Source organism: Myotis lucifugus, unplaced genomic scaffold, assembly GCF_000147115.1.
Source record: "Myotis lucifugus unplaced genomic scaffold, Myoluc2.0 scaffold_37, whole genome shotgun sequence".
NCBI lineage: Eukaryota > Metazoa > Chordata > Mammalia > Chiroptera > Vespertilionidae > Myotis > Myotis lucifugus.
The window spans coordinates 6,441,524-6,456,119 of record NW_005871085.1 but is presented as its reverse complement, the minus strand read 5'-3'; the positions used below and the strand labels follow the sequence as shown (position 1 = coordinate 6,456,119).

The window sequence follows — 14,596 nt, the reverse complement described above, 5'->3', positions numbered from 1 at the left end:
GAAGGAAGGAAGGAAGGAAGGAAAGGGAGGAAGGGAGGGAGGGAGGGAGGGAGGAAAGGAGGGAGGGAGGAAGGAAAGGAGGGAGGGAGGGAGGGAGGGAGGGAGGGAGGGAGGGAGGGAGGGAGGGAAGGGAAGGGAAGGGAAGGGAAGGGAAGGGAAGGGAAAGGAAGGAAGAAAACAAATGTAATAAAAAAGTACACCTTTATCAGCAATGGGACACTCAGACTTTGGCCCATAAGAGTTTGGTTCATTGTCTATATATTAACTTTTTATATTTGCCAACGTCATATCTGATAAGGGCCTAATCTCCAAAATTTATAGGGAACTCATACAACTTAACAAAAAGAAGATAAACAATCCAATCAAAAAATGGGCAAAGGAGCTAAATAGACACCTTTCAAAAGAGGACATTCAGAAAGCCAAGAGACATATGAAAACATGCTCAAAGTCACTAATCATCCGAGAGATGCAAATCAAAACAACAATGAGGTACCATCTCACACCTGTCAGAATGGCCATCATCAACAAATCAACAAACGACAAGTGCTGGAGAGGATGTGGAGAAAAAGGAACACTTGTGCACTGCTGGTGGGAATGCAGACTGGTGCAGCCACTATGGAAGACAGTATGGAGTTTCCTCAAAAAACTAAAAATGGAACTCCCATTTGACCCTGTGATCCCACTTCTAGGAATATATCCCAAGAAACCAGAAACACCAATCAGAAAGGATATATGCACCCCTATGTTCATAGCAGCACAATTCACCATAGCTAAGATCTGGAAACAGCCTAAGTGCCCATCAGTAGATGAATGGATTAGAAAACTGTGGTACATCTACACGATGGAATACTATGCTGCTGTAAAAAAGAAGGAACTCTTACCATTTGCAACAGCATGGATGGAACTGGAGAGCATTATGCTAAGTGAAACAAGCCAGTCAATGAAGGAAAAATACCACATGATCTCACTCATTCATGGAAAATAAAGACCATTACAAACTTTTGAACAATAATAGATACAGAGGCAGAGCTGCCTCAAACTGATTGTCAAACTGCAGTGGGAAGGCCAGGGAGGGTTGGGGGACAGGAGGGAGGGGAGTAAGAGATCAACCGAAGGACTTGTATGCATCTATATAAGCATAACTAATGGACATAAGACACTGGGGGGTAAGGGAGGGCAGGGGTTTGTCAAGGGTGGGGGGGAAAAAAAAGGACACTTATGTAATACCCTTTGTAATACTTTTAGCAAAAAAAAAAAAAAGTAAAAAAAAAAAAGAAAAGTAATAAAATGTATGAATACATCTTATGAATAAATATTACATCTAAAAGGCACACAGTCTACCTTCATGAATATTTTCAGGTATACATTATACTCTAAAGTAGAGAGGTACTTTTCTTTATATATGTTAATTTACTCTTCACACTAACATCCATCAAGAAATGTGCTTCCAAATTGGGTAAAAAGATTACTTAACAATATATATTAGCAATTTCTCAAATGGTAGGGTAAATGAATGAGTCTAAGACTATTCTCTATTCTCTTTCAAAAAGGATATGTGAAAAAAATGATTAGCATACACACCAACAATAACAAAAATAGGCAAAGAAATGAACAAGTCATCAAACAAGAAAAAAGCACATTAAATACATTTTTGAGGAGGAGGGGCATTGGGTTGGCATCCTTTCAAAATTAAAATACTAAGTGCCTAGGAGGAGTGTGAAGCAGAGGAGAGTAGAAATCAACAATCTCTCTTGAAAGCAACTGGGGAGGATTGTTTCAGAAATATTATTTTTTTAAAAATAACCTGTATAACACAGATGAATGGTTAAATATAATTATTCATCAAATGAAATATTATGAAACTATTAAAAATCTTAGCACATTTAGTGTTATGGGGAAATGTTCATGACAATGTTTTAAATTGAAAATCTGAAAACTTTATTTAAATAAAATGGCTCAATTATTAAAAATACACACACACAACTGATGGATCAGAAAGAAATCCACAAACATGTTACAAATAATTATCTTTAGGTAGCAGGATTTGAGTCATTATTAGTATTATCTTTACTAGTATAATACTCTATATTTTCTCAATTCTACTAAGCAGGTACTAATTTTTCTACTTAGAAATTATAGAGAAGGGAATGGTAGGATAAAAACATAAATTACTAATAAAAAACATAAAATTAAAATCCACTCTAATCCTAGCTACTCACTAAGCCAAAAAGTCCATACTTGGTTAAACTTGGGAAAATTATAATTTCAAATGTTCAGGGAGCAAGTCAGGAAGAAGAAAGACATACTAGTGATAACCAATACTCCTACAATACAACATACCCCAATATATGAATTCAGTGGCATTTCCCCACTTAACACCTACTGAAATTATAGCAGCTATTTAGAGAATTAGTTATAGCTAATTATACTTCCCTTACGTGAAGTCTAAATGGTTATTTTATTTTTATTTAAGGAGAAGTTATCACATAAAAATCAAAAATACAAAACTGCAGAGGGAAAATTTTTTAAGTTAATAATCAACATAAGATAATGGAATCTTTTTAACTAATGATAATGCTGAAATGGTTGTTTTTAAAGCAGAAGACACAAGCAGGCAACCATGGGTTAGTCTAATGACGTACTGCCTATTGTTCTAAATGATTAATGATGCAGATGTGCCATGCTGAGTTGATTCATGTTAATGCAGTAGGGCAATGCTGCCCTAATATACTTGATCAATATAACCTTTCTGAATTAAATACTTTCCTTCACCACTGGGCTGATTTGTAGTAATTCTACATTTTAATAAATGAGCAAGCTCTAATGGACTGAGTTGAAAAGGTCAGCTATCAGACCAACCCAAGATGCCCTCCAATAAGACTTCTACAGTTCCTGGAGAGTCTTTTAATTTAAACATTTTTCAATGCTTAAAATGTTGTATTTTGTGTTATGCAACTTCTATTGATTTAAAAGTATATCAAATAAATTTGCAAACAAATTTCATACTTGAAATCATTTTGGAGAACATACTGCTTAAATGATGTCTTCAGTCAAGTCCTTTGAAAGTGAAGGTTTGTTTTATGAAGAACTAATCGCATACTTATCCTTAATTTTCATCTTTAAAAAATTTAGATTTTTCACACAACAGGTTTGCTTAAGAGCAAGACACCCTTTCTCGACAGGTAAGGACATAGTATCAGACAATCTCAGATCAAGGCCAGGTCACTTGACTCTGTGTCTCACTTCTGTCATATATAAATTGGGAGTAATTCCATCTAATATGTAAGTTGTTATGAGAGTAGAGTGGAATAATATTTTGATGTAGACCAATGGTTCTCAAACTTTAGAGTGCATCAGAAATACTAAAGAGGGCCCATTCCCAAAGTTTCTGAGTCAGCAAGTCTGGGTTAGAGATTCTTTCTAAGAAGTTCCCAGGTGATGCCGATCCTACTGGGTTGGGACCACACTTCAAAGATACGGATCTAGACAGATCTGGGCAATAATCCACTAATCCTGGGTGCTTTGCTTCTCTGAACCTCAGTTTCTCTATTCTAAAACTAGAAATAAAACCACCTCATTGTTGTGGAGTTTAATCTGGAGATTTAACACATCCATACTCAAACTCCCATTCACACACCAAAAATCTGTATTTCTGGCTTCACTTGAAAAACTTGACAATCTGGCAACATTGGACAAGCATTACCGAAAACCTAAACTGTCTGGAGCTAAGTAGCAGCTGCCTTTTCAAACAGGGCATGGGCTCTCCAAATTGCTAGAGTCTTTATTCAGCTTTACTCTTCACTCATTTACTAGCCCTTAGGCATTCAAATTTTCAACTTCTGGTTCCCCTACCAGTAATATCCTGACAACCACAAAGCTCCTTCTCCAGCCCAGATTCAGATCCAATTGCCATCACCATTTACATTTGTGTGTCCCACAGACACCTCAAACATAAGAGGTCCCTCACCACCTCTGTTCTCCTGGATTTTCTATTTCAGATGTTGACAACATCCAAATAGTAAGCCAACACAAAATGGTCATCTTTACTACTCTCATTCTCTCACCTCCAATTTCCAAGTGATCACTAGTTGATATAGATTTACCTCCTAAAACTCTCAAGTCTATTTCCTCTTCTCCTGTTCCATTACCACTGCTTTCATCCATTCAGGGCCTTATTAACAATCACAGCTATTTATCTAAAACCCAGGTCTGTCTCTTTTCTGCTTAAAATCCTGCTTTATTGGCTTCTCACTAACCTCAGGATAAAAATATAACCTTTTTATATCAGTTACATCTGATGCCTCTGCGTATCTTTACAGCCTCATTTCCCCCCCATTGTTCTAATAGTACCAAACATTCATAGTTAGTGAACACACTGGCAGGGTCATATTTCCATGCCTCTGCACATGCTACAACACCCCTCCACCTGACAAACTTCAGTTCAATCTTCAGAACTCTATCAGATAGAAGAGGTAATGAGGGAGAGAGGGGAGACAGCGCCTGGTGACAGGAAACTTTTAATTTTTACATTCTATACTTCTGAACAACTTGAAATTTTAAGAGCTAGTATGATTTTTAATTTTATTTTTAAAATTACTTGGAAACAAGAAAAACTCTATGCTTTTGTGAAGCACTGAGTGTCTGACTCGCCATTATATTTAGTGCCCTATACATATTTCTACTGCTACATCAATTTCACATTACAATTATTTCCTTACATGCTCCTTGACATCATGGTCTATGTCTTATTTACCTGTATACCCTAGGTTCTGAACACATACTACACACACAATAAATGTTTGAATTCAACAGCCAGACAATACCAAAGCTGCTTTCCACCCAATGTCTAATGAATCTATATATGCAAACAACTTTGGCTGACTGATAGGAAAAGGGATCATTTTTGCCCTCGCTCAAAAGAAAAAAGAGCCAGTTCATAAAGATAATTTGGCAAGTATTTTCTTTTTAATATTTCTTAAAAAGGATAGAATAAAGTTGTAGTTTTCAAACTTTTTTAAACGTCTAAGATGCTAGAATTGCAAATTCAATTATTGCCTATTCAAAACTGAAGTTAACTTAAATTGATTTTGTTTTGAGAATTTCATGGCATCTTTTAAAAATTGGAGACATCAAGTTATCAGAACTTGGAATCATTGTAATGACAAATTGTCCATTATTTCAAGGAAGTTTGTTTTCTTCCTGGCACCAATCCTCTTTATTATAAATAAATGATGTTTCAGGATACAGGCTATGTAGGGCAGCTAGAGATTTAAACCAAAATGGAAATGAAGGGGATGGGTAACAATCTACCTACATACATTTCCATACACTTGATCTTCTTTCTCATTACTATGGATGAACTGTCCATGCTCCTAGTCCAGTGATGGCGAACCTTTTGAGTTCGGCGTATCAGCATTTTGAAAAACCCTAACTTAACTCTGGTGCCGTGTCACATATAGAAATTTTTTGATATTTGCAACCATAGTAAAACAAAGACTTATATTTTTGATATTTTATATATTTAACTGAAGAAAATTTAACAAAGAAAAATCAACCAAAAAAATGAGTTTGCGTGTCACCTCTGACACGCGTGTCATAGGTTCGCCATCACTGTCCTAGTCAAAGGCAATGCCTCACCTCCTCTCTTGCCTTCTTTAAGGACACTGATCCAACAATTCAGCCCTCTCTTGCATCAATTTTTTCTTTTTATTGAATCACTGTCAGTAGCATAAAAAGATACTATTATTCCTCTTACCTTAAAAAACAAACAAAAAACTCCCTTGTTCTCATCCCCACTCCAGCTGCTGCTGTATTTCCCACCTTCCCTTTACAGAAGAACTTGAAAACACTGTCTATATTCCTACCTTCAAACTGTTCTTCTCAAGGTCAATGGATTGTTAATGGACTGTTAACAATTAATGAACTGTTAATTGTTAAATCCTGCAATAATTTTCAGCCCTCAATTTACTTGATCATCAGGAGCATCTGACACAGTTGTTGGTGCCTCCTTCCTCCTAGAAACACTTTCTCTTGGCTTCTAGGTGCCACATTCACCTGGTTTTCCTCCTCCATTTGGTTGCTTCTTTTCCATCTCTGGCTATTCTGCCTCATCTCTGTGCCCTCTAAACAAATATTGGAGTGCTCCAGTGCTCATTACTTTTCTCTTTTCTCTACCTTTACTCTCAAATTCTCATGACTTTGAATACCATCTGTATGCCAAAGACTTCCAAATTTATCTCTCCAGCGTGAACTTTTCCCCTGAACTCAGCACCTCACCTGTATACTTGACATCTCCATCTGGAAGTTTGATAGGCATCAAAAATTGTTTTTAAACACGTACAAGGCTAAGATCTTGATGCTCACATCCCCTGCCAACTCTAACCCCCGCCCCCCGAACTAGTTCCTCTTGCAATCTTCACCATTTCCATTAATGACAACTCCATTGTTGTTGCTCAAGTCAAAATTTTGGTGTCAACCTAGACTCCTATCTTTCTCTCACATGTATATACAGTCCAACCTTCAAATTTAATATAACATGCAACTATTACCTAGCAATATAAAAGGAACAAACTACCAATACACACAACATGGATGAATCTTAAAAGCATTATACTGAGCTAAAATAAAGCCTGACCAAAGAGAATACATACTGTGTGATTCCATTTATGTGAAACTCTCCAAAGGAAAAATCTAATCTCTATTTAAAGTAGATCAGTAGTTGACTGGGACAAGGGACTGGCAGTGGTGACTGACTCAAAGAATAAAGGAATCTTGTGGATGACAGAAATGTTCTGTATCTTGATTGTGCTAGCAGTTACATGGGCAAATCAATTTGTCAATACTCATTGAACTGTATAATGTTTATATTTTACTAGAGGCCTGATGCACGAAATTCGTGCAAGGGGCTCGGCCCTTGCAGCCATGGCAGCTTGCCTTGGCCCTCGCAGACTTTCATCCAGAAGGTCATCCGGAAGGATGTCCGAAGGTCGTTCAGCTGTCTGGTTTAATTAGCATATTACCCTTTTATTATTATAGATTGTATGTTAATACCTCAATAAAGTTGATTAAACATACATATACAATTTGACATCTTCTCACTACCTCCCCTTTACCAAGGATACCATGAAAGCCACCATCATCTCTCTTCTGGACTACAAAAGCCTCCTAATTAGTTTCTCTGCTTCTGTCCCTGCCTTCTGAATTTTATTCTCAACACAGTGGCCAGAGTAATCCTATATAATGAGAAACATGCAAATTAACCGTTCCTCCACTATGCTCAAGCCATGCCCACAAGCCACACCCACCAGCAAATCCAAGTGACTATGCAAATTATTCGACAAAGATGGCGGTTAATTTGCATACGCAGGTGTCAAGCGCCTCAGGAGGCAACGGTGGCCAGCCAAGGGCTCCTGGGACCTTTGCCGGCCCCAGGAAGCGAGGCCGTAGCCACGCCCGCGGGCTCCTGGGACCTTGCCAGCGGAGAACTGGAGGTTTGGAGGACATGGCAGAGCAGGAGACTGCTGGACATAGAGCAGAGCGAGAGGGCAGCTGGAGGGCGCGGCTCCCTCTGTCACCCCAGCTTCCTCATCACAGCTGTGGAAACTGACAGCAGGGAGGAGGAAGTCCCACCCCCACAGAATCAGCCAGAATCAGCCATTGGTCAGACAGCTCTCAGCAGCCTGACAGCCAGGACTCTCATTCACCTGCATCTCAGACCGTGACAGCAGGGAGGTGGGACTATGTCTAAACAACTGTTGATACAACGTAGCTCTGCAGCTGAAAGATGCCAGCGTTATCGATAGAAAGTGTCTGCAGATCAGCATGCGTCTGATCTTGAAAGAAGGCGGTGCCTGCGACAGGATGTATCTGAACACCAGCTACTGGAAAAACATCGGTGTTATCGACAGAAAATGTCTAAAGACCAACGTGCCTTTGAAGTTGAAAGAAGGCAGTGGCGACGACAGAATATGTTGAGAGAACAGACATCAACAAGTACTACCAATACCGGTAGGAACTGCCTTCTCAGCGAAAATGGAGTACATGACGATGCAATCCTCAAACATAGTTGTGGTGGAATGACTGTTCGATGTGAATTTTGCCTATCATTAAATTTCTCTGATGAAAAACCATCCGATGGGAAATTTACTCGATGTTGTAGCAAAGGGAAAATCTGTCCAAATGATATACATTTTCCAGATTACCCGGCATATTTAAAAAGATTAATGACAAACGAAGATTCTGACAGTAAAAATTTCATGGAAAATATTCGTTCCATAAATAGTTCTTTTGCTTTTGCTTCCATGGGTGAAAATATTGCATCGCCATCAGGATATGGGCCATACTGTTTTAGAATACACGGACGTTTATTATCGTACTGGAACTTTACATCCTTCGGATGGTGTTTCTTGGAAGTTTGCTCAACTCTATATTTGGGATACAGCCGAAGCTACAAGTAAAAAATTAGCAATGCCAGAAAACCAGGGCTGCTCAGAAAGACTCATGATCAACATCAACAACCTCATGCATGAAATAAGTGAATTAACAAAATTGTACAAGATGCTACATGAGGTAAAAAAGGAAGCCCAATCTGAAGCAGCAGCAAAAGGTATTGCTCCCACAGAAGTAACAATGGCGATTAAATAAGATCGCAACAGTGACCCAGGTAGATATAATTCTCCCCGTGTAACCGAGGTTGCTGTCATATTCAGAAACGAAGATGGAGAACCTCCTTTTGAAAGGGACTTGCTCATTCACTGTAAACCAGATCCCAATAATCCAAATGCCACTCAAATGAAACAAATCAATATCCTGTTTCCTACATTAGATGCAATGACATATCCTATTCTTTTTCCACATGGTGAAAAAGGCTGGGGAACAGATATTGCATTAAGACTCAGAGACAACAGTGTAATCGACAATAGTACTAGACAAAATGTAAGGACACAAGTCACACAAATGCAGTATTATGGATTTCATCTCTGTGCAGGACATGTTCAATCCTATTTTAAATGCAGGAAAATTAAATCAACAGTTTATCGTGGATTCGTATTCAAAAATGGAGGCCAATCGGATAAATTTCATCAAAGCAAACCAATCTAAGTTGAGAGTTGAAAAATATAGTGGTTTGATGGATTATCTCAAATCTAGATCTGAAAATGACAATGTGCCGATTGGTAAAATGATAATACTTCCATCATCTTCTGAGGGTAGTCCCAGAAATATGCAGCAGCGATATCAGGATGCTATGGCAATTGTAATGAGGTATGGCAAGCCCGATTTATTCGTAACTATGACGTGCAACCCCAAATGGACAGATATTGCAAACAATTTACAACGCTGGCAAAAAGTTGAAAACAGACCTGACTTGGTTTTTAATATGAAGCTGAATGCTCTTTTAAATGATATCTGTAAATTCCATTTATTTGGCAAAGTAATAGCTTAAATTCATATCACTGAATTTCAGAAACGCAGACTGCCTCACGCTCACATATTATTGATATTAGATAGTGAGTCCAAATTACGTTCCTCTAATTAATTCCCTTTCAATGTGCACGAATTTCGTGCACTGGGCTACTAGTACTGTTAAAATAAATCACATCATGTCACTCCTCTGATCAAAATCCTCTCATGGTATCTCATCTCAATAAAATTCAATGTCCTTTCAGTGGCATATAAGAGGCCTCACATGACCAGGCTCCCTATAGTCTCAGATCTCACCTCCCACTACCCTCCCCTATGGTTATTTACACTTCAACCAGAGCTAGCCTCCTTGCAGTTCTTCAAATATGGCAGGCACAAACTTTGGCACTTAGTGTTCCCTCTGCCTGGAATGATGTACTCCCCATCCCCACCCCCAGCAAAGCCTTATAGCTTGCTCTCTCACTTCCTTCAGCTCTTTCACTGAAAGGCACCACCCCAGTGAGTCATTTCCTAGCCACTCTAAAATTCCAACACTCCCTCCACAACACATACACACACATAGCAACCTCACTTCTATTTCATGCTCTCCCTTTCTGCTTTATTTTTTTCTCCCCAGGACTCAGCATTCTCTTATTTACTTATACTTTACTAACTTATCTTGTTTATTAGCTTTCTCCTCTACCAGAATGGATGACTCCAGTGGGCATCTGTTTTGTTCATTACAGTACCCCCAGAACTTAGAATGTCTAAAATAGATGTTGAATAAATGAATATATCTAAACAAATTCTAGCTTTCATTTTAATAAAAACAGAGTTTGTTTTATAGATGCATCAACTATATTGATATTTCATTTTGCTTTAAAAAATTCTGGTATATTAAATAAAAAGTTCAACACATTTAAACATATGCTAGTGTAAAACTTGCTTTCAATTCTCATCAAGAATATAAGATTTATCAGACAATAAGAACTTTTTATCAAATTTTCAAAGAATTTCTTATGAGTAAGAACTTATGAATGTGAAATAATTCGTTTTGGATATATAGAGAGAGTCTTATTGAATTCTTTAAAAAGCTAGATAATCTCATGCTGCCTGAGACTTCCATTACTATTTCACTAGAAAAGAAACAAATAAGTCTGATGGTCTCAGAAATAAGAACCCATTTAAAAAATACATATAACTCTTATTTATCCTTGTCATTTAAATAATGCATTAAAAGAATTGCTTGTCTTACAAGCAGGCCACATAAATCTGGGAGTGTTAAAGGGGAGATGAGTTTAACATAAATAATTTAAAAGTAAATCAGAAGGTAGAGGTTCCTTTGCTCTAGAGGTCTGAGTCTCCTCTCCTTTAACCGGGCAAACAATACAGTTTCTGGATGTCCACAGAAGGTGTCTCCTTAGCAACTGCAGAGGAGAGAATTCCATACTGCAGCCTTCACCTGCATCAGCAGCTATGACTGGAAACGCATTCAAGTATTCAACTTCATTCAAAAAAAAAAAAAAAAAAGTTCCAGTGTGTGGGCATTATCTGCTTTAATTTGTAAGTAGCATTACATATTTAATCTAAAAATAAAGGCCTTGGGCTCTTATAACAAGATTTTAAATGTGTTAAAAAATGTTATGAAAATTTCAGGAGAGCATCATTAGGTAAGCAGCTCTGAATAAAGAATATGACCAAACAGTAAATATTTTTAAGAGTGCTTTTCTTAAAAGCATTAGAGATATCACTTTTGAATACACTGGTTTGTCTTTACTGTATATAAGTTGCATCTTTCATTTCTAGGTGTTAATCTCTTAAACAAGACAATGAAGAAAAATAACTGCAGTTTAATACCTTAGCATAGAAGGACAAAAGCTGTCTGAACATCAGATAACATCTGATCACTGTGAACCTTCATAACCAAAACATTTTTAAGCTGTAAATTTAACATTTATTTATCTTGATATATCATCCATTACAATGCATTGTCATTTGCAGTTCAAAGAAAATGCTAGCATCTCCAAATCTCATTTCTAAGTTTCTTGGACTACTTTAAACGTAAAATAGAGGTTATTCTGGATTGAATAACAAAAACATTAGTAATGAAGCTAATAGACACTCTTACTATATGAGAGATACATTAGGACAGGATCATTACAATCTATTTTTATTTGCTGGTTTAGAGTTTTCAAAGCAAGATGAAATGAGAATGATCATACAATACCTTACCCTTTCTACCGGTGAGCCATAGCATGCAATGCCGAAACATAGCAGTGGCAGATGGCATTGGTGTTATTAACTATAAAAAGAATAATAGCAGAGAAATGACGGCTGGCAGACAAGACACAGAAATGCAGGTGAAATGAACGCAAACTTGTAGTTCTTGAAGCAAAGCAAAACCTTTAAACCAAAGGTTGCTAGTAGCTTCAACTTAATCTACATTTTGAGTTTTACACGGACAAAAACTGCAACCTTCACAATCAGTCTTTAGATTCTTCATGCAGAAGCAGAACCATACTTCTCGATAAAGAAAATCAGCAACCTTGTGTAAACACAAGCCAGCAGCAGCAGCAGCAGCCCATTACTCTCTCCTTTCACTGATTTTTATCCTTTAAAATTTTAATCTCCAATTGCAGCCAGATCCAGTCCTTTCAAATAGATCTGTATCCACTGCAGAGACAAATCCCTCCCTAACCTGCAGCACCTCTTCATCCAGAACGTTCCTGTTTGCTCATTCATGCAGATCAATTGCAAAACCTCATTCGGCAAACAACCCAAAAGAAAATGAAAGAAGCAGTTGGGACTATGAAGAGAAAGAATCTCTTCTTTCAGCTCACCCTGGAAATGGAAGGTTTTCTGATCAACAGTTATTGTGAAGGTGCTGTCGTCCTCATCGTCTATACCAATCACAGCTCCCTGTGAAACAAAGAGCAAAATCCCAATAAGGCAAACAATGACATCAGCAATATTCACTGCTACAGCCCAGGAATGCTCACTGCACCGACGAAGACACTGGAAGCAAACTAGACACAGAAAAGGGGAATCTGAGGCTCTAGTTTTGCTTAAGGTGGAAGAACTAAAGGAGAGGGGGGTAGTTTCTATCCTTGCTTAAAGGGCATGGAAGTGATGGGAGGGAGAGGGATCAAACACAGAATCTGAGTCAAGGACCTGTGTGTAAGAGCCACTCACAACCTTTCTGAGCTTTACTAGTAGATCACTCTCTAAAATGGAAGTCAAAAACCTCCTCCTCACCAGGTTTTTGTGAGGCTCAAAGAGCGCAGATGGCTCTTCATCAGGATGTTTCTGTTATACTTGTTAGTGCAGAAATGCCAGGTGACACTTGCTTCAAAACACTGTCCCAATCACTTCTTCCAGGTGCTCCCATAGCTACTCATTCATGGTTCTGCTTTCCACTTTTCACATTACACTGTGATTATCTGTTTATCAGATGTCTGCCTCCTCCCACTAAACTGATATGAGATTTTAGAAGTCAAAAACTATTTTATTTATTTTGATACATAACACTCAAATACACACTCCGCATATGTTTTCTAAATAAAAACATGAACATCTCTCCAAAAGAGGGAGGAGGAGGGGATTGCATTTATATATTGTTTCAGGAAGAATGGGTTTTAAACTTTAATTTTTTTTATATTCAACTACATGCATCCTATTAAGAAAAGAGGGATTAAGGGAAGTGACAGAAGCTATGCTTTGGTTGGTGTTGTTAAGAAAGAAATAGTGTCTTCAATATTCCAGAGAGAAAAGCTAGAGAACATGGGATAGGACAAAATGCCCCAGATTGCTGACAAAAGAACAATGTGCCATAGCCAAAACCAGGACCTTGAAAATGGGGGTTGAAAAGACGCAAATGGCCAAAATAACCTAATCCCATGAGAAAAGGCTACTCCTATCCCAGGAGGATTAGGTAACAGAGCCAAATATTTATTCAGCCTTCTCAGAGGCTTTCTAGATGAACCCCAATTCTATCCAAATCCCATCAATTTGAATTATCTTAGTTATTCCTCAGTTTCAGATTGAATAGGGATTTTTATCCCCATTTTCAGATAAGGAAACTGTCTCCAGACAGCATAATGATTTAACGAAGATCATACAAAGAGTTAACGGCAGAGCCAGAACCACTGGGATGGTGCCTACCTACTTATTCCATGACAGGAAATACAGACACACCTCAGTGAGAAAGCATGTATGGGAGCAGCTCATTCTGGTTAACTTAATTTTGTGGTTAATTGAGTTAACCTTCTAATTTATGATGTATCAAATATTTGCTGAGTCATAACTAAATACAAAAATATGTGCTAAATACAGCTCTTGAATATATAACAGTAGTCCCTGCCCTAAAGGCACTTATAGTCCAGTGGAGGAGATCAAACATGCAAAGAGGTGACTACAATACAAGGCAAAAAGGAATCTCTACACAGATGAGCTTTGAAAACATGCTAAGCAAAAGAAGCTAGTCACAAGGGACCACATGTATGATTTCACTGATAGCAATCAGGCAAATGCATAGCAACTAAGAGATTAGTAATCACCTAGTGCTGGGGAGATGGGAGGAGGTACGGTAAAAAGGGAATGGGTTTCTTTATAGGGTTTTGGAAACATTCTAAATTTGATTGTGGTGGTCTGCACAACTCTGTGAGTATACTACAAACATTAATGGTATATTTTAAATGGGTGAGTTGTATGGTATGTGAATTATATCTGAACAGAGTTGTTATAACCCCAATCTAGGTCCCTTAACATAAATTCACTAGTTACCTGGTCAACTCAAATAGAAACCTCTAGGTTCTATTCATGTTCTCCCTCATTCCATCACCACAAATTGTGCTCATTCCACCGCTTGTACTATAATTTCAAATTCGCCAACTCTTCCCCATCTGATGAATTGCTAATTCAGGCTCTCATCACTTCTTGCTTGACTAGAGGTCCAATGCACGAAAATTCATGCAAGAGTAGGCCTTCCTCCCCGCCCCCCCCGCCCCCCCCCATGTACACCCTGGAGATTTATTTAACTCTTGGTGTGAACGGGATATTACTGGTTATGAGAACGTTTAATAGCTAGGCACAGCCGCGGTGTGGCATATAAGCAGCAGCAAGAGATAACAACCCGTACAACTTAATTTGAGGAGAAGGATTTGCTAGCTTGGCAAGGTTCCATCGGACGCAAACCCAA

At 38.1% G+C, this 14,596-nt stretch overlaps 1 protein-coding gene across 10 annotated transcripts in view; it reads right to left on the bottom strand.

Moving 5' to 3' along the window:
* The window catches only part of OSBPL9 (oxysterol binding protein like 9), a 133,446-nt gene that overhangs the window by 80,296 nt on the left and 38,554 nt on the right, over positions 1–14,596 (bottom strand). For all 10 annotated transcript variants that reach the window (XM_014454589.2, XM_023752768.1, XM_023752765.1 and 7 more), the window contains exon 3: positions 12,240–12,318. In XM_014454589.2, coding sequence (XP_014310075.1) covers positions 12,240–12,318 — 79 coding nt within the window. The remainder of the gene's footprint in view (positions 1–12,239; positions 12,319–14,596) is intronic.